A 27,346-nucleotide genomic window follows, 5' to 3' on the forward strand; every position below is an offset into this window, starting at 1 on the left:
ATCTCTGATACTGCTGGTACCTCAAAAAGGGGTATTATGTGGGGGGTGAAAAAACTACCTGTAGCTTTTCCAGAATCAGAGGAATTGAATGACGTGTGTGACGAAGCGTGGGTTAACCCAGATAGAAAACTGCTAATTTCCAAGAAGTTATTGGCATTATACCCTTTCCCACCAGAGGTTAGGGCGCGCTGGGAAACACCCCCTAGGGTGGATAAGGCGCTCACACGTTTATCAAAGCAAGTGGCGTTGCCGTCTCCTGATACGGCCGCCCTCAAGGATCCAGCAGATAGGAGGCTGGAAACTAAACTGAAGAGTATATACACACATACTGGTGTTATACTGCGACCGGCAATAGCCTCAGCCTGGATGTGCAGTGCTGGGGTAGTGTGGTTGGATTCTCTGACTGAAAATATTGATACCCTGGATAGGGACAGTATTTTATTGACTCTAGAGCAATTAAAGGATGCTTTTCTTTATATGCGAGATGCTCAGAGAGATATTTGTACTCTAGCATCAAGAGTAAGCGCGATGTCCATATCTGCCAGAAGAAGTTTATGGACGCGACAGTGGTCAGGTGATGCGGATTCCAAAAGGCATATGGAAGTATTGCCATATAAAGGAGAGGAATTATTTGGGGTCGGTCTTTCGGACCTGGTGGCCACGGCAACTGCCGGCAAATCCACTTTTTTACCTCAGACCCCCTCCCAACAGAAAAAGACACCGTCTTTTCAGCCGCAGTCCTTTCGCTCCTATAAAAACAAGCGACCAAAAGGACAGTCTTATCTGCCGCGAGGCAGAGGAAAGGGTAAGAGAGGGCAGCAAGCAGCCCCTGCCCAGGACCAGAAGCCCGCCCCGGGTTCTACAAAGCCATCAGCATGACGCTGGGGCTTTACAAGCGGACTCAGGAGCGGTGGGGGGTCGACTCAAGATTTTCAGCAATCAGTGGGCTCGCTCACAAGTGGACCCGTGGATCCTGCAGATAATATCTCAGGGTTACATGTTGGAGTTCGAAAGGTCTCCCCCTCGCCGGTTCCTAAAGTCTGCTTTACCAACGTCTCCCTCAGAAAGGACGTCGGTTTTGGAAGCCATTCACAAGCTGTATTCTCAGCAGGTGATAGTCAAGGTACCCCTCCTACAACAGGGGAAGGGGTATTATTCCACACTATTTGTGGTACCGAAGCCGGACGGTTCGGTAAGACCTATTCTAAACCTGAAATCCTTGAACCTGTACATACAGAAATTCAAGTTCAAGATGGAGTCACTCAGAGCAGTGATAGCGAATCTGGAAGAAGGGGACTTCATGGTGTCCCTGGACATAAAAGATGCTTATCTGCATGTCCCAATTTACCCCTCACACCAAGGGTATCTCAGGTTCGTGATACAAGACTGTCATTATCAGTTTCAAACGCTGCCGTTTGGTTTGTCCACGGCCCCTCGGGTCTTTACCAAGGTAATGACCGAAATGATGGTTCTTCTACGAAGAAAAGGCGTATTAATTATCCCTTACTTGGACGATCTCCTGATAAGGGCAAAGTCCAGAGAACAGCTGGAAGTCGGTGTAGCACTAACCCAGGTAGTGCTTCAGCAACACGGGTGGATTCTGAATCTTCCAAAATCTCAATTGACCCCGACAACTCGTCTGCTGTTCCTGGGAATGATTCTGGACACGGTTCAGAAAAAGGTGTTTCTCCCGGAGGAGAAAGCAAGGGAGTTATCCGAACTTGTCAGGAACCTCCTAAAACCAGGAACTGTGTCAGTACATCAATGCACAAGAGTCCTGGGAAAGATGGTGGCTTCTTACGAAGCGATTCCATTCGGCAGATTCCATGCACGGACATTTCAGTGGGATCTGCTGGACAAATGGTCCGGATCGCATCTGCACATGCATCAGCGGATAACACTGTCACCAAGAACAAGGTTGTCTCTCCTGTGGTGGTTGCAGAGTGCCCATCTGTTAGAGGGCCGCAGATTCGGCATACAGGACTGGGTCCTGGTGACTACGGATGCCAGCCTACGAGGCTGGGGAGCAGTCACACAGGGAAGAAACTTCCAGGGCGTGTGGTCAAACCTGGAGACGTCCCTTCACATAAATATACTGGAACTAAGAGCGATCTACAATGCTCTAAGCCTGGCAAAATCGCTGCTTCAGGGTCAGCCGGTGTTGATCCAGTCGGACAACATCACGGCAGTCGCCCACGTAAACCGACAAGGCGGCACGAGAAGCAGAAGAGCAATGACAGAAGCTGCAAGGATTCTGCGCTGGGCGGAGAATCATGTCATAGCACTGTCAGCAGTGTTCATCCCGGGAGTGGACAACTGGGAAGCAGACTACCTCAGCAGACACGACCTTCACCCGGGAGAGTGGGGTCTTCATCCAGAAGTCTTCCACATGATTGTGAACCGTTGGGAAAAACCAAAGGTGGACATGATGGCGTCTCGCCTCAACAAAAAATTGGACAGATATTGCGCCAGGTCAAGAGACCCTCAGGCAATAGCTGTGGACGCTCTGGTAACACCGTGGGTGTACCAGTCAGTGTATGTGTTCCCTCCTCTGCCTCTCATACCAAAGGTACTGAGAATTATACGGAAAAGAGGAGTAAGAACAATACTGGTGGCTCCGGACTGGCCAAGAAGAACTTGGTATCCGGAACTTCAAGAGATGCTCACGGAGGATCCGTGGCCTCTACCTCTAAGAAGGGATCTGCTTCAGCAGGGACCTTGTATGTTCCAAGACTTACCGCGTCTGCGTTTGACGGCATGGCGGTTGAACGCCGGATTCTAAAAGAAAAGGGCATTCCAGAGGAAGTTATTCCTACCTTGATTAAGGCTAGAAAGGAAGTGACTGTACAACATTATCACCGCATTTGGCGGAAATATGTTGCGTGGTGTGAGGCCAAGAAGGCTCCAACGGAAGAATTTCAATTGGGTCGATTCTTACATTTACTGCAAGCAGGATTGTCTATGGGCCTAAAATTGGGGTCCATTAAAGTTCAAATTTCGGCCTTATCAATCTTCTTCCAGAAGGAATTGGCATCAGTGCCTGTAGTACAAACTTTTGTCAAAGGTGTACTACATATACAACCCCCAATAGTGCCTCCAGTGGCACCGTGGGATTTGAACGTAGTTTTGAATTTTCTCAAATCTCATTGGTTTGAGCCTCTAAAATCGGTAGATTTAAAATACCTTACATGGAAGGTAACCATGCTATTGGCCCTGGCTTCAGCCAGGAGAGTTTCAGAGTTGGCGGCTTTATCATACAAAAGCCCATATCTGATTTTCCATTCGGACAGGGCAGAACTGCGGACACGTCCTCATTTTCTCCCTAAGGTGGTTTCGGCTTTTCACTTGAACCAGCCTATTGTGGTGCCTGCGGCTACTAGCGACTTGGAGGACTCCAAGTTACTGGACGTTGTCAGAGCATTAAAAATATATATTTCAAGGACAGCTGGAGTCAGAAAATCTGACTCGTTGTTTATATTGTATGCACCCAACAAGATGGGTGCTCCTGCGTCTAAACAGACGATTGCACGTTGGATCTGTAGCACAATCCAACTTGCACATTCTGTGGCAGGCCTGCCACAGCCTAAATCTGTAAAGGCCCACTCCACAAGGAAAGTGGGCTCATCTTGGGCGGCTGCCCGAGGGGTCTCGGCATTACAACTTTGCCGAGCAGCTACGTGGTCAGGGGAGAACACGTTTGTAAAATTTTACAAATTTGATACTCTGGCTAAGGAGGGCCTGGAGTTCTCTCATTCGGTGCTGCAGAGTCATCCGCACTCTCCCGCCCGTTTGGGAGCTTTGGTATAATCCCCATGGTCCTGACGGAGTCCCAGCATCCACTAGGACGTTAGAGAAAATAAGAATTTACTTACCGATAATTCTATTTCTCGTAGTCCGTAGTGGATGCTGGGCGCCCATCCCAAGTGCGGATTGTCTGCAATACTTGTACATAGTTATTGTTACAAAGATCGGGTTATTACTATTGTTGTGAGCCATCTTTTCAGAGGCTACTTCGTTTTTTGTTATCATACTGTTAACTGGGTTCAGATCACAAGTTGTACGGTGTGATTGGTGTGGCTGGTATGAGTCTTACCCGGGATTCAAGATCCTTCCTTATTGTGTACGCTCGTTCGGGCACAGTACCTAACTGAGGCTTGGAGGAGGGTCATAGGGGGAGGAGCCAGTACGCACCATGTGATCCTAAAAGCTTTATTTAGATGTGCCCTGTCTCCTGCGGAGCCCGCTATTCCCCATGGTCCTGACGGAGTCCCAGCATCCACTACGGACTATGAGAAATAGAATTATCGGTAAGTAAATTCTTATTTTTTCAGCAAGGAGTAATTTCTTCAGTTCCCAGATCTCAAGAGGGTCAGGGATTTTACTCGAGTCTTTTTCTGGTAAACAAACCGGGCGGTTCATTTCGTCCCATTTTAAACCTAAAATGCCTCAATCCGTATCTTTCCACTCACAAATTCAAGATCGAGTCGATACGTTCGATCATCGCGGCCATGGAACCGGAGGAGTATTTGGCATCTATCGGCATAAAAGACGCATACCTTCATATTCCAATTTGGTCAGGTCATCAACAACTGTTGAGGTTCGCACTAGGCCCTTGGCATTTCCAGTTTCGAGCTCTTCCTTTCGGTCTATCCACAGCCCCTCGGGTATTTACAAAAATATTGGGTCACGTGGTGGCCATCCTCAGGTGTCAGGGGGTCAACATTACTCCTTACCTGGACGATTTGTTGATAAAGGCTCCGTCACCGGACCTTCTTCAACAACATCTACAACACACCACGGACACTCTCAATCCTTCGGATGGATTGTGAATTTCCGGAAGTCTTCCTTGATTCCCTCTCAGGAGATGATTTTCCTAGGTCTCCTGTTCGACACGAGACGTCAGAAGGTTTTTCTTCCTCAGGACAGACTTCAGGATCTGCAATCCAGAGTCCGCTCCCTGATACAATTACCAAAGGTCTCTGTCCTCCGATGTATGCAGGTGTTGGGCAAGATGGTGGCGACGTTCGAAGCAGTACCATATGCCAGATTCCATGCTCGGGCCCTTCAGGCTCAGATTCTGGGGTCTAGGGATCTAATGAGCCCACATCTGGACTTGCAATTGTGCCGGTTGTCGGTTTGGGCTCGACAGTCTCTCCATTGGTGGCTGCACAGTCCCCATCTGACCAGGGGGGCACCGTTCGCTCTTCGGTCTTGGATGATGTTATCCACGGACGCCAGCCTAGTCGGTTGGGGGGGGGGGGGGGGGTGTTTCAATCTCAACACTTCCAGGGTCTCTGGAACGATCAAGAATTGAGGTTACCGATCAACATTCTTGAGTTAAGAGCAATTCGTTTAGCTCTACTTCAGGTACAAAACGAAATCCAAGGTCGTCCAGTGCGCATTCAATCGGACAATGTCACGGCGGTGGCCTACATAAACAAATAGGGCGGAACTCGCAGTTGGAGAGCCATGCAGGAGGTCGCCCATATCCTACAGTGGGCAGAACGGTGGGTTCCGACCATCTCCGCAATTCACATACCAGGAGTGGACAACTGGGAAGCGGATTTATTGAGCCGTCACACGATTCATCTGTGAGAATGGGAACTTCATCAGGAGGTCTTTCTAGCCCTAGTGTCTATGTGGGGAACACCCGACATCAATCTCATGGCATCCCGTCTAAACCGAAAGCTACCTTAGTACGGATCACGAACTCAGTACCCTCAATCAACACTAATCGATGCATTAACAGCTCCGTGGCAATTTCACCTGCGATGTGTTTCCACCAATTCCCTTGATACCACGTCTACTTCAACGTATCCGGAAAGAGGGTCTTCCGGTCATTCTTATAGCACCAAACTGGCCTCGTCGTCAGTGGTACACTCTTCTCCGCAGCATGGTGACCATCTGCCCCTGCGACCCGATCTCCTGCTACAAGGTCCTAGTCTCCACCACGATTTAAATCGTCTGGCTTTGACGGCTTGGTTCTTGAATACAGCATTTTAAGAGCAAAAGGGTTATCTCGACCGGTGGTGAAGACTATGCTTCAGGCTAGGAAGCCGGTCACTTCTCGTATTTATCACAGAGTATGGCGTATTTACATTGCTTGGTGTGAAAAGCGGGGGTTGTCACCGCACCTTTCGTTTACCTCGTCTGTTGTCTTTCCTTCAGGATGGTCTGACTAAAGGACTTCGTTTGTCTTCCCTAAAGGGGCAGGTTTCGGCATTGTCGGTTCTCTTTCAGAAAAGATTGGCTATTATTCCGGAGGTTCAAACGTTCCTTCAAGGTGTGGTCAGGATTCAGCCTCCTTTTGTTCCTCCGCTCCCACCGTGGGATTTAAATCTGGTTCTTCGGGCACTCCAGCAGCCGCCGTTTGAGCCGCTGGGCTCTTGAGCTTCGCTATCTTACTCTAAAGGTGGTTTTTCTTTTGGCCATTGCTTCGGCCAGGCGTGTTTCCGAGTTAGCGGCGCTTTCTTGCAAACAGCCCTTGTTGGTCTTTCATGAAAATCGAGTGGTCTTACGTACAAAGCCTTCCTTCTTGCCAAAGGTTGTGTCGGCTTTCCATATGAATCAGGACATAGTCCTTCCAGCATTTGTTCCGGAGTCTTCCGTCGTACGGTTACCTTGTTGGTTTTGATCGATGCTCCCAAGCCAGGCTGGCCGGCCTCTAAGACTACGGTGGCACGCTTGGTTACGTCTGCTATTCGGCAGGCTTATATTTCTGCGGCGTTGCCTGTTCCTGACTCATTGAGGGCTCATTCGACTAGGGCTGTGGGAGCTTCCTGGGCTGTTCACGGTGGTGTTTCTGTCGAGCAGCTGTGTAGGGCGGCGACCTGGTCGTCCGTACATACCTTTTTTAAGTTTTACCGTTTTCATACTTTCGGTTTGGAGACTGCCTCTGTTGGGCGTCAAATTTTGCAGACAGCTATGCCGTCTGTTTCTCCCTCCTCCTAATTAGCTTGCTTTGGGAAATCCCATCAGTAAGTGCGCAGCGTCCCCCAGATGGATGAAAGAGAAAAGGGGATTTTTGTTACTTACCGTAAAATCTCTTTCTCTGATTCCATCTGGGGGACGCTGCGATCCCTCCCGTAGTTTTGTCTGGAATTATTGGTTATGTTCTGTTCTGTCTCTTCCGGCTTTGCTAAACGTAAACTGAGGTGATCTGCAAGTCAGGCTGGAGATGGGAGGGGTTAGAGGGGGGAGGAGTTAGTTTCTATAGGTTCTGTGCCAAACTCCCCATCCACACACACTCTAACCCATCAGTAAGTGCGCAGCGTCCCCCAGATGGAATCAGAGAAAGAGATTTTACGGTAAGTAACAAAAATCCCCTTGTTTGTTGTACTGAAACTGGACGGTTTGGTAAGGCCCATTTTGAATCTAAAGTCCTTGAATCCTTACCTGAAGGTGTTCAAGTTCAAAATGGAATCCTTGCGAGCAGTGATTAAGGGCCTGAAAGAACAGGAATTCATGGTTTCCTTGGATATCAAGGACGCCTACATCCATTTTCTGATTTGGCCACTCACTACCAATTCCAGGCACTGCCCTTCGGCCTATCCACAGCTCCGAGGGTGTTCACAAAGGTGATGGCGGATATTATGTTCCAGCACCTGGTCCAGGGAGTCGATATTGTCCCTTCCCTGGACGATCTTCTGATAAAAGCAAGATCCAGGGAGCTTTTATTGCTCCATATCGAACGCACTATCCAACTTCTGTCACGATCCTCAACTTACAAGTCCTACCTGGAGCCGACTCATTGGCTCCTGTTCCTGGGGATGTTGCTGGATACTGTGTTCCTAACAGAGGACAAGGTGAGAACACTTCAGGAGATGGTCCGCATGGTGCTCTGACCTACTCGAGTGTCCATCCATCTTTGTATAAGATTGTTGGGAAAGATGTTCGCCTCATACGATGTGATCCGATATGGGAGGTTCCATGCCAGGACTTTTTAGCTGGATCTCCTGAGCAAATGGTCTGAATCACATCTTCAGATGCACCGGACGATATGGCTGTCGCCTCAAGCAGGATTTCCCTCCTGTGATGGCTGCAGTCCTCCAATCTCCTGGATGGCCGGAGTTTCGGGATTCAGGATTATATCCTCTTCATAACGGACACAAGTCTAAGAGGATGGGGAGCGGTCACCCAAGGGGCACAGTTCCAGGACAGTTGGTCAGCCCATGAAACCCTCCTTCCGATCAACATTCTTGAACTTAGGACGCTCTGCTTCAGGCCTCTCTTCTGCTCAAGGATCACACGATCTAAATACAGTCCGACAACGCCACAGCAGTGGCGTACATCAGTCGACAAGGAGGAACAAAAAGCAGAGCCTGCATGCGAGAGGTGTCAAATATACTCCTCTGGGCGGAAAGAAATGCAAGAGCAATGTCGGAAATATTCATTCCGGGTGTGGACAACTGGGAAGCGTATTTCCTGAGTCGTCACGATCTCCACCCGGGATAGTGGGGTCTCCACCAGCAAGTGTGCCAACAGATTGTCCTCTGGCGGGGCTGCCCACAGATAGACATGATGGCTTCTCGTCTCAACAAGAAGCTTCAATGGTGTTGCTCATGAACCAGGGACCCTCAGGCGAGGGCAGTAGATGCCCTGATGTCTCTGTGGCCTTACCGGCTGGTCTACCTGTTTTCTCTGATTCTGTTGCTCCCAAGAGTGCTCAAGCGCATCAGACATTAGGGAGTCCAGGCAATTCTGATTGCCCCGGATTGGCCTCGGAGGGCGTGGTACGCGGATCTTCTGGACATGTCCGTTGAAGACCCTTGGTCTCTACCTCTCAGAAGAGATCTCCTTCAACAAGGACCGTTCATCTACCCAGACTTACGGCGACTTTGTTAGACGGCATGGATGTTGAGCGAACATCCTAGCTCACAAGGGACTTTCCAAAAAGGTTGTTGCTACCATGATTCAGGCCTGGAAACCTGTGACGTCAAAACACTATCATCATATCTGGAGAAGATATGTCTCTCTTATTATGAGGAACGCACGTATCTGCCTGCGGAGTTCCACTTGGGACGTTTCATACGTTTCCTGCAAGCTGGTGTGGATAAGGGCTTACGTCTGGGTTCCATTAAGGTCCAGATTTCAGCTCTCTATTTTCTTCCAGAAGAAATTGGCAGTATTGCCAGAAGTTCAGACCTTCTTGCAGGGGGTACTCCACATACAACATCCTACGCCACCCTGGGATTTGAATGTTGTGATGGAATTTCTACAGTCCTCCTGGTTTGAACCTCCGGTGATGGTAGAAGACAAGTACCTCTCGTAGAAGACAGTGATGTTACTGGCCCTGGCTTCTGCTCATCGTGTCTCAGAATTGGGGGCCTTATCGTGTAAAAGTCTGTACTTGGTCTTTTACAAGGACAGAGTGGAGTTCCTGACTAGACAGCAGTTCCTGACGAAGGTTGTCTCCGCATTTCACCTGAATCAACCTATTGTGGTTCCGTCCAGTTCTGACGCTTCTGCTCCTCTGGAGGCATTGGATGCTGTGCATGCCTTGAAGATCTATGTCAAGCACACAGCTCGGGTAAGAAAAACGGATTCCTTGTTCGTGATGTATGATGCGCACAAAAAAGGTTATCCTGCTTCGAAGCAGTCCATTGCTTGTTGGATTAGGCTTACTATCCAACAGGCCTGTGTGTCGGCAGCCTTAGCTGTTCCTAAGTCTCTGAAGGCCCACTCTACGAGATCAGTGGGCTCTTCCTGGGCGGCTGCCCGTGGAGTCTCGGCCTTGCAACTATGCTGAACTGCTACCTGGTCGGGGAAAAACACCTTTGTGAAGTTCTACAAGTTTGATACCCTGGTCAGAGAGGATACCCAGTTTGGGCAGGTGGTGCTGCAGCATTCTCCGCACGTTACCGCCCGTTCTGGAAGCTTTGGGACGTCCCCATCGTACTAGATTCCCCAATATCCCTTATGGACGCTAGAGGATATAGGATTTTAATACCTACCGGTAAATCCTTTACTCGTAGTCCGTAAGGGATATTGGGCGCCCGCCTCAGTGCGTTAACTTTTTTTTTTTCAGGTTCTTGTTATGTGGTTGCCTGTTCAGCTGTTGCTGCTGTTGTTACCAGCCGTTGCTGGTTGTTATATGTTAGTGGTGTGCTGGTATGTAAATCTCACCACCCTTTCTGTTATGTTCTTTCTCTCATATATGCCCTTTCTCCTTCGGGACTGTTTTACCTATAACTGCCTGTGGGAGGGAGCATAGAGGGGAGGAGCCAGCACACCCAGTTGAAGAAATTTAAAGTGCACTGGCTCCTTTAGACCCCGTCTATACTCCATCGTACTAGTTTCCCCCAATATCCCCTTATGGACTACAAGAAAAGGATTTTACCGGTAGGTAATTAAATTCCTATTTATTTATCTCCATTGTTTAGGGGTGGCACTGCTTGCCAATGCACCGGAACGCCTGCCCGAAAAGAAAAGAAAGCCCCGTGAAATTGTGGGGGATGTCAAACATTCTGGTCCTCCGTTCTCAAGCAACTCCATCAAACCGACTTCACGAGCTGCTAAGAACCGGATCATGTTACAGCGCGAGGAACAGGCGGTCCATAAGGTGAGTGCACAGTGGTGAGCATGGCAGCAGAGGTGACCCATGCTAGTTTATATGCAGCTTGTCGTTCATGTTTACACTTTATTTTATATGCACATAACATTAATAGCATTTAAATGAATCTATTAAATACCTTTGTTACATTTTAATGCAAGTATTTTGAGATGTAACAGTAATATCTCATCCTATGAGAGACACTGGACTTGGGCTACAGCATCTCCTTCAGGCAATTTGCACTTTAAATTTAAAGTAAAAATAATTTTCTGTGAGAATTTAAATATCCAATTTTCTAGTCGCTGTAAATCTAGTTCTAACTCCATATGGATTTCTTCACTTTCTTAGGGTAAAATAAGGACCCCTTAAAAATGTGTTTTCTTAGAGATATACACTACATGGCCAAAAGTATGTGGATAGATACCCCATCTAATTAGCATGTTTGGCCGCTTCAGCCTCACCCATGGTAACATGCATAGCGTCAGGCAGGGAGCCATGCTGTCTCCACAGTCACACATGATCCATAGAATGGGTTATACGGAAGAGCTCAGTGACTTTTCCATGTAGCACCGTTCCTAAATAAAATACATAGCGTGATGCAATGGGATGCAGTAATGTGACCGACTGACATGGACTATTCCCCCTCGTGGGTGCCCACGACACCCATAGAACGGGAATAGAACCTGTGGCGAGCGCAGCGAGTCCGCAATGGGCTTTGTTGCAAACGCCGCCCTTTCCCTGCCAGCAATCTAAGCACTGGGGTATCCCAGCCGCCAGTCACCCATACCCAACCCGATGCAATGTATTACCACAGCTGCTTCAGCTGATTACTTCACTGTGTCACTGTCATTTATTTTGATGTTTTCAGGAGAGAATTAGCCAGGTCCTGAAGGAGTTGGAGGAGGATCAGGTGCAGGTTGTGAAGTTGGGAGATGCCAGCATAGCTGCTCCATTCACCTCTAAGCTTTCCTCTATACAGTGCAGTAAGTGCAAATGCCCCAGATGACTTAATTGGTTACAGATATTTTGGCCACGAGAGGCGTGACCTAGGTGGCAGTAGTCGTCTGCTGGGCCCAATTATTACATATACGCCAGTATACGCATAGGGTGGGACTTGTTTTAAAGGGGCAATCATGTACAAGGCATGGTTTAGCCCTGTACATGATTCCCTCTTTAAAAATGTTCAGGCATCATTCCGCACAGCCGCCGGACTCGGACTTCATTACATCCCGCCGATGGAGTCATGGCAATTTGCTATTGTTTCTGCATGGGTGGCCAGCACAAACACCTGAGTTATGGGTAAAGATATCACGTTCCTCATTATTTGCATGTTTCTCTGTTTACTCCATATCTTAACTGCAGATGTACCTAGGCATAGGCCTTAGATCCCAAGGCTAACAAATGGGTTCCATGACTTAAAATAATTGTAAAGGGGATCCCCATAGTAAACATTGTTTTCCCACACATATAGTAAGAGTCACAGTTATTACATTTCTGTCTTGCCTGTTGGATATGATGGAGTTTTGCTACAAGAGAGTACTCATTACTTCCAGACAATGTAAATGAGTCCTGTGGGTAGGTAGACAAATTGTGTTAGGTTTGTACTTGCTCTGTAGTAGTGCTGGACATAGCATGGCTGCATAATTACAATCTGACGCTTGGCAGAAATGTCACTCCAGAGCAGACCTGGCCAACCTGTGGTTTTCCAGCTGTTGTGGAACTACATGTCTCAGCATGCACTGCCACAGTTTTTCTATTAATGAGCGCTTAAACTGTGGCAGAGCATGCTGGGGTGTGTAGTTTCACAACAGCTGGAGAGCCACAGGTTGGCCAGGCTTGCTCCAGAGGCCTAAGGTCTATGTGATTTATGGTTGCTGTGATCAGCGTTTAGCAGAAATCCCCCAGCACGTATGGCGGGCAGATCATAGATTATGTGGTTCACTTTCAGATTATTTACATGCTGCTTGGTTTTTTTTTTCAGATTACTAAATGCTTAATGTCAGCTCCTCACAGTACATGCGACAAAGCATTAACGTAGAGAACACACATTGCTGACTCATAACATGCAACAGGGGATGATGGAAGAATCCTGATGATGTAGAGACTTAGGGCCCGATTCAGCATGGAGTGCTGCTCCAGCGGCATTCGCATGCTGAAGCCCTGTGCAGTGTGTACACACGCAGAATCCGGACTGCGTGTACACACACACAGTGAGATGTGGCGGCAGAGGCGTTCAAGGGGCGGGAGGGGGTAGGGTGCGGCCTGTACAACGCAGCCGGGCCGGACCGTTTGTGGCTAAGCTGTGTAGGCAGAAGGCAACCCTAAACACGCGAGAGCACCGCCGTCGTGCAATGCGTTCAAATGTTTGCACAGGGAAGGGGCAGGAAACGGCATACGGGGCGGACTTGCATGTCAGAGTAAAGGGTTGTAGATGTGTGATTTTTCGCACATCTACAACCCATGCTGAATTAGGCCCAGGATTCTTATGAGGTTTAGATTGATGCAGGATTGGAAGTAGAGACTTTGCATGCAGAAGATAATGAAGGGAACCTTTTGCATGGTATGTGAATATTCTGTCTTCCCACATTCACTTTCGTTTTTTTACTTCCTTGCAGTCTGCCATGTTATCAAACAAGGGCGCTGTACTCTCGTAACAACACTGCAAATGTTTAAAATACTTGCACTAAATGCTCTTATATTGGCCTACGGGCAGAGCGTCCTGTATCTTGAGGGTGTGAAATTCAGTGATTTTCAGGCAACACTACAGGGCCTCCTTCTGGCTGGCTGCTTTCTCTTCATCTCCCGTTCCAAGGTGAATTTTTTTGTTTATTTCTGATTTAGTTGTTTGTCCTGCTCTCATTTTTCACCACAATTTCCACTCTTTATGATTACTCACTTACATTTGACCTTTTCCAGCCTCTGAAGTACCTCTCCAGGGAGCGACCTTTGCCCAACATCTTTAACCTGTACACGATCCTGACTGTGCTCTTACAGTTTTTTGTCCACTTCTGCAGCCTCATATATTTATACAGAGGGGCGATAGAACGAACTGAAGCCAGGTAAGATGCAAGTTTCTGCAGGGCACTTGTTGGTAACCGTAAGTTACCATAAGTAACTTATCTTATCTTACCATAAGTTATAGATCTGATTGATGGGGAAACTTGTGTCATACAACCTAATACATTATTTCTTGGTATCCAATGAGGGGAGGGCGCAATGGAGCTTTATATGATACTGTAGATGGAATTCATCAGAAGCAGCAAATTTCCTTGTCAGTGTTAAGCGTGAAATTATATAGAGAATGTTATAGTCCATTATGTATATTGTTTACCCTTCCTTTCCTGCGGCCTTTAAATGCCACTCTAAATGAATGTTGGAGGAAGTTTGACACGGGAGGAGATATTCATTTAGTAAATGACGGAGGTTATTTTGTTATCCATTCTAGCTTCATTTTTTTTATTCTAGGAAAGAAGAGTTTGTGGACTTGTATAAGGAGTTTGAGCCAAGCTTGGTGAATAGCACAGTGTACATAATGTCTATGGCTATGCAGATGGCCACATTCGCTATCAACTACAAGGTAGGCTGAATCATCTACAGCAGTGGTTCTCAACCTCGGTCCTCATGTAACCCCTAACAGTTCATGTTTTCCAGGTCACCTAGCTGGTGCACATGTGTATTCATTACTCACTGACACATTTTAAAAGACCCACAGGTGGAGCAAATTATTTCACTTGCAATCCTGTGAGGAGACCTGGAAAACATGAACTGTTGGAGGTACTTGAGGACCGCGGTTGAGAACCACTAATCTACAGTATATTACACCTTCACTTGCATGTAGACCTCATCTTGAGGAAAGACTTGTAAAAAAAAATATCATTGAATCTGAAACCATTTATTAGGACTTGCATCCTTTAGGTTTTTCCTGAAATGATCATCGCTTTTTTTCTTTCTGTATCCTCTGCAACCAGTCATTTATCCTCATCATTAAATAAAATCATGTATATATACAAGCTTATTGCATTTCTCTTACGTCCTAGAGGATGCTGGAGACTCCAAAAGGACCATGGGGTGTAGACGGGATCCGAAGGAGCTTGGGCACACTATAAAGACTTAAACTGGGTGTGAACTGGCTCCTCCCTCTATGCCCCTCCTCCAGACCTCAGTAAAACTTTGTGCCCAGGACTGACTGGACACACACTAGGGGAGCTCTACAGAGTTTCTCTGGAAAGACTTTTGTAAGGGTTTTTATTTTCAGGGAGACCTGCTGGCAACAGGCTCCCTGCATCGTGGGACTGAGGGGAGTGAAGTCAGACCTACTTCTTCTTAGTTAAGGGCTCTGCTTCTTAGGCTACTGGACACCATTAGCTCCAGTGGGTTCGATCACTTGGTTCGCCTAGCTGCTTGTTCCCGGAGCCGCGCCGTCACCCCCCTCACAGAAGCTAGAAGATAGAAGCTGGTTGAGTAATAGAAGAAGAGAAGACTTCAGTGACGGCAGAAGACTTCAGTAACGGAGGTACAGCGCAGCGGTAGCGCTGCGCTCCATGCTCCCACACACTTCACCAACGGCACTCACAGGGCGCTAGGGGGGACCGCCCTGGGCAGCAGTTACTGAGGTTTTTTGGTGGTAAAGGAAGGCTATACGGTGTCCGATCGCCGTATAGAGCACCCCCGCCACTTTGCAGTTTCAAATTTTAACGGGCTACATCGCGCCGGGAAGGGGGCGGGGCTTAGCCGCACATTGCTCACCAGCGCCATTTTCTCCTATTCTTACAGCGCTGCAGAGACGCTGCCTGGACCTCCGAGCTCCCGCAAGTACTTGGGGAGGGAAAACGGGGGGGGGGGGGGGGCACTTAAATTTGGTGCTTTTCAAGTTTTATTGTCGGCGCTGAGCATATTACTAACTTCTGTTAGTATATGGGCGCTGGGGTGTGAGCTGGCATACTCTCTCTGTGTTCTCCCTAAGGGCTTCTCTGTGCGTCTGTCCCCGAGCTTGTGGACTGTATGAGTGTCGGCAGGAGGTGTCGACATGTCTGAGCCTGGGTGTTCCTCCCCGGAGGAAGTTATGGGGGCTGCAGAGAAAGATTTAAGTATGTGTTTGTTGGCACAGCCGACTGCTGATTGGATGACTATGCGGAGTACGCTGAATACGAATGTGGCTTTACTGTCGAAGAGACTAGATAAATCTGATTCTCAAACACAAACATGGAGACAGTCTGTGGAGGACGCATTGTCTCAGGTACAAACAGTCTCAGGGTCACAGAAGCGTGCTTCTAACCAGATGGCAGATACAGGTACCGACACGGACTCAGACTCCGATGTCGATTTGAATGAGGCTTCTTTGCATCCACGGGTTGTCAAGAGTATTCAGTACATGATTATAGCCATTAAAGATATATCTGAGGAACCTGCCGTTCCTGACACAAGGGTTTGTTTATTTAAAGGGAAAAGACCTGAGGTAAAATTTCCTCCCTCTCATGAAATGAATGAACTTTGTGAAAAGGATTGGGAGTCCCCTGAAAAACTTTGGCAGATTCCCAAGCGAATTTTGATGGCATATCCTTTCCCCTCTGACGATAGGGACAAATGGGAGTCGTCTCCATATGTGGATAAAGCTCTCTCGCAATTGTCCAAGAAAGTGGCGCTTCCGTCTCCTGACACGGCTGCTCTCAAGGATCCGGCAGATCGCAAGCTGCAGACTACATTCAAGTCCATTTTCGTCAATACTGGTGCATTGCTCAGACCTGCTGTGGCGTCGGTATGGGTGAGTAGTGCTATTGCAAAGTGGGCTGAAAATTTGGCTTCTGATATGGATGCTCTTGATAAAGATAATATTCTTTTGACTCTTAGTTATATTAAGGACGCTGCAGATTACCTAAAAGATGCGGCGAGGGATGTTGGCCTCTTGGGATCGAGAGCCAATGCCATGGCGATTTCGGCCAGGAGGGCGCTGTGGATTCACCAATGGAATGCTGATGCCGACTCCAAGAAAAATATGGAAGCTCTCCCTTTTAAAGGTAGTGTCTTGTTCGGTGACGGCCTGGCTGACCTGGTGTCGACCGCTACGGCGGGTAAGTCATCTTTTCTTCCATATGTTCCCACACAACAGAAAGAGGCACCCCATCAGCAGATGCAGTCCTTTCGGCCTAATAAGTACAAAAGAGGTAAGGGCTCGTCCTTTTTCGCTTCAAAGGGTAGAGGTAGGGGAAGGAAGTCGCCTGCAGTGTCAGGCACCCAGGACCAAAAGTCCTCCCCTGCCTCTAACAAGTCCACCACATGACGCTGGGGCTTCCCTGGGGGAGTCCCTACCGGTGGGGGGGGCCGTCTCCAATTCTTCAAACAGGTCTGGGTTTGTTCAGCCCTGGATCCTTGGGTCTTAGACATAGTGTCCCAAGGGTACAGACTGGAGTTTCAGGAGATGCCCCCCAACCGGTTTTTCGTGTCGGCATTGCCAACTTCTCTTCCTGAAAGAGAGGTGGTGAGGGATGCGATACAAAAGTTGTGTCAACAGAGGGTCGTGGTGCCGGTTACCCCGTCAGATCGGGGGAAAGGGGTTCTATTCGAGCCTCTTTGTGGTGCTGAAGCCGGACGTTCGGTCAGACCGATTCTGAACCTAAAATCCTTCAACCCATATTTGAAAACGTTCAAGTTCAAGATGGAGTCTCTTCGAGCGGTGATCTCCAGCCTCGAAGGGGGGGATTTTATGGCGTCAGTAGACATAAAGGATGCTTACTTACACATCCCGATATTCCCTCCTCATCAGGCTTTCCTGAGGTTTGCGGTGCAGGATTGTCATTACCAATTTCAGGCGTTGCCGTTTCGGCTTTCCACGGCCCCGAGGGTATTCACCAAGGTAATGGCGGAGATGATGGTCCTCCTTCGCAAGCAAGGGGTCACAATTATTCTGTACTTGGATGATCTCCTGATAAAGGCGAGGTCCAAGGAACAATTGTTAAGAAATGTGGATCTCTCTCTGTCGGTTCTGCGACATCACGGTTGGATACTAAATTTGCCAAAGTCTCAGTTGATCCCGACCACTCGGCTGCCCTTCCTGGGCATGGTTCTAGACACGGAAATACAGAGTGTGTTTCTTCCGGAGGTCAAAACTCTGGAAATCCAGACCATGGTCAGGGAGCTTCTGAGGCAGACAAGTGTGTCGATTCATCAATGCACTCGTGTACTAGGAAAGATGGTTGTGGCTTACGAAGCCATTCCGTTTGGCAGGTTTCATGCCCGGGTGTTTCAGTGGGATCTGCTGAAAAAATGGTCCGGGTCTCACCTGCACATGCACCGGAAAATAAGTCTATCTTCCAGGGCCAGGATTTCGCTCCTGTGGTGGCTGCAAAGCTCTCACCTTCTAGAGGGACGCCGTTTCGGAATCCAGGACTGGGTCCTGCTGACAACAGATGCAAGTCTCCGAGGCTTGGGCGCAGTCACGCAAGGAAGAAATTTCCAGGGAAAATGGTCAAGCCAGGAATCTTGTCTCCACATAAATGTTCTCGAGTTGAGAGCCATTTACAACGGCCTGCTACAAGCAAAGAACCTTCTTCAGGGTCTCCCTGTCCTGATCCAGTCGGACAACATAACAGCGGTGGCGTACGTAAACCGCCAAGGCGGAACAAGGAGCAGGGTGGCTATGGACGAGGCCACAAGAATACTACGCTGGGCGGAACAGCACGTGAGTGCTCTGTCAGCAGTCTTCCTCCCGGGAGTGGACAACTGGGAAGCGGACTTCCTCAGCAGACACGATCTCCATCCGGGAGAGTGGGCTCTTCATCAAGAGGTATTGCAGAAGTGACAAAGCGTTGGGGAATTCCTCTGATAGACATGATGGCGTCTCGCCTCAACAAGAAGCTTCCGAGGTATTGTTCCAGGTCAAGGGACCTCCAAGCCAGTGCAGTGGACGCCCTGGTGACTCCGTGGGTGTTTCAGCCGGTGTATGTGTTCCCTCTGCTTCCTCTCATCCCAAAGGCGCTGAGGAGAGTTCGACGAGCAAGGGTTCAGGCGATACTCGTCGTTCCAGATTGGCCACGGAGGGCCTGGTAACCAGATCTTCAAGAATTACTAGTGGAAGATCCCTGGCCGCTTGCTCTAAGAGAGGACCTGTTATTGCAGGGGCCCTGCGTGTTTCCGGTCTTACCGCGGCTGCGTTTGACAGCGTGGAAGTTGAGCGCCAAATCTTAGCTCGGAAGGGTATTCCCGGGGAGGTCATCCCCACTCTCCTTAAAGCTAGAAAGGAGGTTACGGCAAAACATTATCACCGTATTTGGAGGAAATATGTTTCATGGTGTGAGACCAAAGCAGCTCCGGCGGAGGAGTTTCACTTGGGTCGGTTTCTCCATTTTTTGCAGGCAGGCGTGGATGCAGACCTGAAATTGGGTTCCATAAAAGTGCAAATTTCGGCTTTATCTGTTTTCTTTCAGAAAATATTGTCCGTCCTGCCTGAGGTTCAGACCTTTGTGAAGGGTGTGTTGCATATACAACCTCCATTTGTTGCGCCGTGGGATCTTGAAGTGGTCTTGCAGTTCCTTATGTCTCCTTGGTTTGAACCTTTGCGTAAGGTTGAGTTAAGGTTTCTCACTTGGAAAGTGGTCATGCTTTTGGCTCTGGCGACGGCCAGGCGAGTGTCTGAATTGGCGGCCTTGTCTCACAAGAGCCCTTATTTGATATTCCATTCGGATAGAGCGGAATTGAGGACTCGTCAACAATTTCTGCCGAAGGTGGTTTCTTTTCACATTAACCAACCTATTGTGGTGCCTATAGCTACGGATGCTGTGGCGGTTCCAAGGTCTCTTGATGTTGTAAGAGCCTTGAAAAGTTACGTCGCCAGAACGGCTCTTACCAGGAAAACAGAGGCTTTGTTTGTCCTGTATGCTTCCAACAAGATTTGAAATCCTGCTTCTAAGCAGACTATTGCTCGCTGGATTTGTAATACGATTCAGCAAGCTCATTCTTCGGCTGGGCTACCATTGCTGAAGTCAGTAAAGGCCCATTCTACCAGGAAAGTGGGCTCATCTTGGGCGGCTGCCCGAGGGGTCTCGGCACTTCAGCTTTGCCGAGCAGCTACGTGGTCGGGTTCAAACACTTTTGCTAAGTTTTACAAGTTTGATACCCTGGCTGAGGAGGACCTTATGTTTGCCCAATCGGTGCTGCAGAGTCGTCCGCACTCTCCCGCCCGTTCTGGAGCTTTAATATAGACCCCATGGTCCTTTTGGAGTCCCCAGCATCCTCTAGTACGTAAGAGAAAATAGGATTTTAATACCTACCCGTAAATCCTTTTCTCCTAGCCCATAGGGGATGCTCGGCGCCCATCCCAGTGCGGACTGTTTCTTGCAGTTGTATTATTACTGGTTGTACTTGTTTATACACGGATTGCATATTGGTTTTCTTCAGCTTGTTGCTGCTGTTAGTTCATACGGTTATCTGGTTTCATTCTATTCCAGTTGTACGGTATGTTGTGGTGTGGGCTGGTATGTTTCTCGCCTTAGTTTAAACAAAAATCCTTTCCTCGAAATGTCCGTCTCTCCTGGGCACAGTTCCTATAACTGAGGTCTGGAGGAGGGGCATAGAGGGAGGAGCCAGTTCACACCCAGTTTAAGTCTTTATAGTGTGCCCAAGCTCCTGCGGATCCCGTCTATACCCCATGGTCCTTTTGGAGTCCCCAGCATCCTCTACGGACTAGGAGAAAAGGATTTACCGGTAGGTATTAAAATCCTATTTTTACGTCCCATGTGCTTGGGATGACACCGCTCACAGGATGGGATTACTTTACCACTCGCTCGTCCGCACCTTTTTAACATTTTGGTCAGCAACAAGTCTTCACTATATGTTGCTATATGAGCTACTTGGCTAATCCAGCCTCTTGCTAAGATTAAGCCTCATCTGTATACTAGAATGGTGTTCCTTATAGGTGGGCAACTGATCTCAAAAGCAGGCTCCATCACTGAGATTTGGAACTGTTCACATGTTTCTCTAGCATCCATAAGGGATATTAGGGAATCTAGTACGATGGGTATAGACCAGGGACGTGCAGTCAGGGGAGGCAGTGCCTCCCCTGTCATTATGATTAAAATAATATAAAGAAAATACTTATGATACATATTCCGTGTCATAAGTAATTTCTTTATATTAACCTATCCATTTCCGTGCTTAAAAGTAGTTTGGGAGGCACTGATAGCAGTGCCTCCCGTTTATAATAGAGACAGGTGAAAGCGGGGGGGCGGGGAAAAGTGCTGGGCAGAAAAAGCCCATTGAAATAAGACGAAAAAGCGGCACTTCTGCAAGTGCCTCGTTGACCGGGGAAACCCGCCCCTGTCAGCGAGGCAGATGTAATTGGACAGCGGATCCAGTGCTGGATCCGCTCGTCCAATCACGCGGCGTGGTGAAGCGGAGGCGGCTCCCGGGGCCAGCTACTGTAGAGCTGTCACTACAGCAGCGGCAGCCCGGGAGCCAGCGGGACCCGGCGGTTGAGTTACTGCTACTTCACCGGGAGTGCATCCTCGCACAGGGGAGAGCTGGCGGCTGTGGGCGCTTCCCTCCCGGTCCTCGCTGAGTCGCTGTCCTGTACCCCGTGTTACGGCGGGAGAGTCATGCCTGCTCTCCGTGACGACATTTACTTCCGCCTCAACTGGCCCGGGCCGGACTTCTTGTTGGTCAGTCATTCAATCTATATATTCTGTCTGCCGTAATGTATGTGTAAAAAGTGGACGCTGTCTGCCGTTATGTGTAAAAAGTGGACGCTGTCTGCCGTTATGTGTAAAAAGTGGACGCTGTCTGCCGTTATGTGTAAAAAGGGCTCGCTGTCTGCCGTTATGTGTAAAAAGTGGACGCTGTCTGCCGTTGTGTGTAAAAAGGGCTCGCTGTCTGCCGTTATGTGTAAAAAGTAGACGCTGTCTGCCGTTATGTGTAAAAAGTGGCCGCTGCCTGCCGTTATGTGTAAAAAGTGGACGCTGTCTACCGTTATGTGTAAAAAGTAGACGCTGTCTGCCGTTATGTGTAAAAAGTGGCCGCTGCCTGCCGTTATGTGTAAAAAGTGGACGCTGTCTGCCGTTATGTGTAAAAAGTGGACGCTGTCTGCCGTTATGTGTAAAAAGTGGACGCTGTCTGCCGTTATGTGTAAAAAGGGCTCGCTGTCTGCCGTTATGTGTAAAAAGGGTTCGCTGTCTGCCGTTATGTGTAAAAAGGGCACGCTGTTTGCCGTTATGTGTAACAAGGGCACGCTGTCAGCCGTCATGTGTAAATAGGGCACGCTGTCAGCCGTTATGTGTAAAAAGTGGACGCTGTCTGCCGTTATGTGTAAAAAGTGGACGCTGCCTGCCGTTATGTGTAAAAAGTGGACGCTGCCTGCCGTTATGTGTAAAAAGTGGACGCTGCCTGCCGTTATGTGTAAAAAGTGGACGCTGTCTGCCGTTGTGTAAAAAGTGGAAGCTGTCTGCCGTTATGTGTAAAAAGGGGATGCTGTCTGCCGTACTGTGTAAAAAGGGGACGCTGTCTGCCGTACTGTGTAAAAAGTGCAAGCTGTCTGCCGCTATATGTAAAAAGGGCACGTTGTCTGCCGTACTATGTAAAAAGGGGACGCTGTCTGCCGTACTGTGTAAAAAGGGGACGCTGTCTGCCGTACTGTATAAAAAGGGGAATCTGACCGCCGTAAGGTTTAAAAGGGGCTCTACCTGGTGTAGTGGTGCTACTGTGCGGCGCAATTTGAATAATGGAGACTACTGTGCACCGTTATATGAATTGGTATTATTTTGTGGCCACACCCCTTCCCCACGAAGCCACACCCCTATAATTTTTGCGCGCGCCTGCGGCGCGCACTGCCCCTATTTTGCATGGAGGTGGGGGGGCTCCGATGCTGTTTCTTGCACACAGCGCTGAAATGTCTAGTTACGGCACTGTTGCTAGGTATCAATTTCTCTGGCCCCGAGCAGGTCCCCCCTCACCAGATCCTCTCCAGGGGTGACATTTTGTCGCACCTGGGCCCGCGGCTTGCTCGCTCCGCCACTGGCTGGCGTGATTATTTAGGTGTCAGTGATGCACCGGAGGTGCTGATGGGGTTACTATATATCTTACTGCCTCCCCAGCCAATGACCTCACCGCACGTCACTGGTATAGACGGGGTCCAAAAGAGCCGGTGCACTTTGAATGACTTCACTGGGTGTGCTGGCTTCTCCCCTCTATGCCCCCTTCCACAGGCAGTTTAGAAAAAAGTGCCCTCAGGAGAGGATGCACATCTCTGGGCTCCAGAGAGTTTTCTTCAATTTCTTTTGAATGTTTGCAGACAGCACACACAGCGCTTCCTGCCTCACAAGACAAGCTGGAAAACTGGTACAGGGTGTGTAGCAAAGGAGGAGAGCCGCTATTGTACACTATCTGGGTCCTCTACAGGACAGACATTATTAGTGTTTACTGTGATATAGTTAGCTGTCAGCCTCACTGGGGCTGTGCAGCTAGGGGTGTGCTGGTGTCCTGCTCTCTTTGTTCCCTCTCACATACAGTAAGGGCAGGCTTGAGATATATTACTGTCTGTGTGTATGTTATTGTGCTTACTTTGAAGCATGGGTAAACACAAGCTGTGCAGTGTATGTCACACTAGATTCTGTCCGGTATCATCTGATTCTGTTTCTTGTGAACAATGCAACCAATCTTCACAAATCAGTGAAGGGGCATGGCTAGGGTCTCTGAAATATATGATGTCTGACACGTCATCCCAGCTCACTGCTAATGTTCAGAACTCTGCTACTACAGCAGGCTGTAGCAGATTTAGCTGCTAGGGCAGATGTTACACAGCCTCCCTCTTCTCATGCAGGACCACAATCGTGTGGTTTGCCTGCTCTACTATCTGACACAGATGAGGATATACAGGAGGATAGGGAGGACTTGGACCCCGTTAGTGGGGATAACGATTCTGCTCGGGGTATTGAACCCCTAATTCTAGCTATACAGGACGTGTTAAAGCTCCCTCTAGAGGACGCTGCGTCACACCAATAATTTTTCTTTACACAAAACAAGCCTAATGTCACTTTCTTTGATTCTGCAGAGTTAGATGACCTATTCAAGTTGGTCTGGAAAAATCTAGTCAAAAAAGGTTTTGTGCACTTTCCCATTTGCTCCTGAAGGTAGGAAATTTTGGGAAGAACCCCCGGGGGTTGATGTATCAGTCTCCTGACTGTCCAAAAAGGCGGTACTGCCTGCTCCGGGCTCCTTAACCATAAAGAATCTTGGGGATATGAATATAGAAGCTACACTCAAATCTATTTACATGGCAGCAGGTGTATCGCAAAGTCATTGTGGGTTGCTGGATGACCCATGCCATTCATTCATGGGCCACTCAAATTCAGGAGGGCCTCTCTGGAGCTATGCCACTGGTCACTATGGTGACCCTCCTAAAGCACATTCAGGACACTACACGCGTCCTCTGTGATTCCCACAAGGAGATGGGGAACATTAATGCTAGGACCTCTGCCATGGCAGTATCGGCGAGCAGGGAATTGTGGTTGCGTCAGTAAATAGCAGACGTGGAATTCAAACGCAGTGTGGAATCTCTCCCCTTTTCAGGGGAATGGCTCTTTGGGCTTCTAGTGGATACATGGATTTCCAAATTTACGGCTGGGAAATCCATGTTTCTCCCCTCTGGGGCCCAGCTGGCGAGATGCTCCTACCCGGGGCCGTCTGTACATTCCTTTCGGTCTCACAGATTTCGATCTAAGGCCAGAGGTGCCTCCAATGCAACTAGAGGCACCAGAGGTAAGTCAAGAAAGCCTGCAAGCACCAGCTCTCAGGAACAGACCACCAGTTCTGCTTCTACTAAGGCCTCAGCATGACGGTGCCCACTCACTCTGAGGTGATCTCGAGGTGGGAGCTCAACTGCGGCATTTCCGCTGCGTATGGGAGGCTTCCTGCCAGGATACCTGGGTCAGGGATCACGTGTCTCACGGCTACAAGCTGCAGTTGGACAGTGCTCCTCCCAAACGATTTTTCAAATCAAGCTTACCAGCTTTGGAAGATATTCAGGTTAGTTGCAACAGGCCATCCTAAAGTTGGTCCTGTCCCACGTCATTGTTCCAGTACCAATACCACAACGAGGCAAGGGTTATTACTCCAACCTGTTTGTGGTACCGAAACCGGACTGTTCGGTAAGGCCCATTTTGAATCTAAAGTCCTTGAATCCTTACCTGAAGGTGTTCAAGTTCAAAATGGAATCCGTGCGAGCAGTGATTGCGGGTCTGGAAGAACAGGAATTCATGGTTTCCTTGGATATCAAGGACGCCTACCTCCAGATTCCAATTTGACCACCTCATCAGGCATACCTGAGGTTTGCCATGCTGGACAATCTCACTACCAATTACAGGCACTTCCCTTCGGCCTGTCCACAGCTCCGAGGTTGTTCACAAAGGTTATGGCGGAGATGATGTTCCAGCTCCGGGTCCAGGGAGTCAATATTGTCCCTTACCTGGACGATCTTCTGATCAAAGCAAGATCCAGGGAGCTTTTATTGCTCCATATCGACCGCATTATCCAACTTCTGTCACGCCATGGGTGGATCCTCAACTTGCAGAAGTCCCACCTGGAGCTGTCTCAGAGGCTCCTGTTCCTGGGGATGTTGCTGGATACTGTGGCCCAGAAGGTGTTCCTACCAGATGACAAGGTGAGAACACTTCAGGAGATGGTCCTCATGGTGCTCTGACCTACTCGAGTGTCCATCTACCTGGACTTACGGTGACTTTGTTTGACGGCATAGAGGTTGAGAGGAACATCCTAGCTCACAAGGGCTTTTCCAAAAAGGTTATTGCTGCCATGGTTCAGACCAGGAAGCCTGTGATGTCACAACACTATCATCATATCTGGTGTTCCACTTGGGACATTTCTTACGTTTCCTGCAGGCTGGTGTGGATAAGGGCTTACGTATGGGTTTCATTAAGGTCCAGATTTCAGCGCTCTCCATTTTCTTCCAGAAGAAATTGGCAGAGTGTTTCCACAAGATCAGACCTTCTTGCAGAGGGTACTCCACATACAACCTCCTTTTGTGCCGCATACAGCACCCTGGGATTTTAATGTAGTGTTGGAATTTCTACATTCCTCCTGGTTTGAACCTCTGATGACGGTAGAAGACAAGTACCTCACGTGGAAGACAGTGATGTTACTGGCCCTGGCTTCTGCTCGACGTGTCTCAGAATTGGGGGCCTTATCGTGTAAAAGTCTGTACTTGGGTGGTCATTCCGAGTTTGCTCGTTGCCGATTTTCGCTATGCTGCGATTTGCTGCTAAATGCGCATGGTACGCAGCGCGCATGCGCTAAGTTATTTAACTAAAAACTTAGCAGTTTTGCTGTTGTTCGTGCGGCGCTTTCAGTCGCACTGCTGATCGGTGAGTGATTGACAGGAAAGGGGCGTTTCTGGGTGGTAACTGTGCGTTTTCCGGGAGTGTGCTAAAAAACGTAGGCGTGTCATGCTAAAACGCAGGAGTGTCTGGAGCAACGGGGGAATGGCTGGCCGAACGCAGGGGGTGTTTGACGTCAAACCAGGAACTAAACGGACTGAGCTAATCGCAATCCAGGAGTAGGTCTGGAGCTACTCAGAAACTGCAAGGAATTATTTAGTAGCAATTCTGCTAACCTTTCGTTCGCTATTCTGCTATGCTAAGATACACTCCCAGAGGGCGGCGGCCTAACGTTTGCAATGCTGCTAAAAGCAGCTAGCGAGCGAACAACTCGGAATGACCACCTTGGTCTTTTATGAGGACAGAGCGGAGCTCCGGACTAGACAGCAGTTCCTGCCGAAGGTTGTCTCCACGTTTCACCTTAATCAACCTATTATGGTTCCGTCCAGTTCTGATACTTCTGCTCCTCCAGAGGCATTGGATGCTGTGCATGCCTTGAAAATATGTGTCAAGTGAACAGCTCTGATCAGAAAGACGGATTCCTTGGGGGTAATTCCAAGTTGATCGCAGCAGGATTTTTTTTAGCAGTTGGGCAAAACCATGTGCACTGCAGGGGAGGCAGATATAACATGTGCAGAAAGAGTTAGATTTGGGTGGGTTATTTTATTTCTGTGCAGGGTAAATACTGGCTGCTTTATTTCTCTGACGTCCTAGTGGTTGCTGGGAACTCCGTAAGGACCATGGGGAATAGCGGCTCCGCAGGAGACTGGGCACAAAAGTAAAGCTTTAGGACTACCTGGTGTGCACTGGCTCCTCCCCCTATGACCCTCCTCCAAGCCTCAGTTAGATTTTTGTGCCCGGCCGAGAAGGGTGCACACTAGGGGCTCTCCTGAGCTTCTTAGTGAAAGTTTAGTTTTAGGTTTTTTATTTTCAGTGAGATCTGCTGGCAACAGGCTCACTGCATCGAGGGACTAAGGGGAGAAGAAGCGAACCTACCTGCTTGCAGCTAGCTTGGGCTTCTTAGGCTACTGGACACCATTAGCTCCAGAGGGACTGAACACAGGCCCAGCCTCGGAGTCCGGTCCCAGAGCCGCGCCGCCGGCCCCCTTACAGAGCCAGAAGCAAGAAGAGGTCCGGAAAATCGGCGGCAGAAGACATCAGTCTTCACCAAGGTAGCGCACAGCACTGCAGCTGTGCGCCATTGCTCCTCATACACACCTCACACTGCAGTCACTGAGGGTGCAGGGCGCTGGGGGGGGCGCCCTGAGCAGCAATAAAAACACCTTGGCTGGCAAACATACATCACATATAACCCCCAGGGCTATATGGATGTATTTTAACCCCTGCCAGAATCCATAAAAATGCGGGAGAAAAGTCCGCGAAAAAGGGGCGGAGCCTATCTCCTCAGCACACTGGCGCCATT

The 27,346-nt window shown here is 48.8% G+C and overlaps 1 protein-coding gene across 1 annotated transcript in view; it reads left to right on the forward strand.

Annotated features, from left to right (window-relative positions):
• ATP13A1 (ATPase 13A1) overlaps positions 1-27,346 on the forward strand; it is a 221,407-nt gene that overhangs the window by 166,331 nt on the left and 27,730 nt on the right. Inside the window, exons 20-24 of the mRNA XM_063931515.1 lie at positions 10,383-10,561; positions 11,421-11,535; positions 13,168-13,364; positions 13,469-13,611; positions 14,018-14,129. Of these exons, the coding sequence (XP_063787585.1) occupies positions 10,383-10,561; positions 11,421-11,535; positions 13,168-13,364; positions 13,469-13,611; positions 14,018-14,129 (746 nt within the window). The remainder of the gene's footprint in view (positions 1-10,382; positions 10,562-11,420; positions 11,536-13,167; positions 13,365-13,468; positions 13,612-14,017; positions 14,130-27,346) is intronic.

Source organism: Pseudophryne corroboree, chromosome 6, assembly GCF_028390025.1.
Source record: "Pseudophryne corroboree isolate aPseCor3 chromosome 6, aPseCor3.hap2, whole genome shotgun sequence".
In the NCBI taxonomy this organism is placed as follows: Eukaryota; Metazoa; Chordata; class Amphibia; order Anura; family Myobatrachidae; genus Pseudophryne; species Pseudophryne corroboree.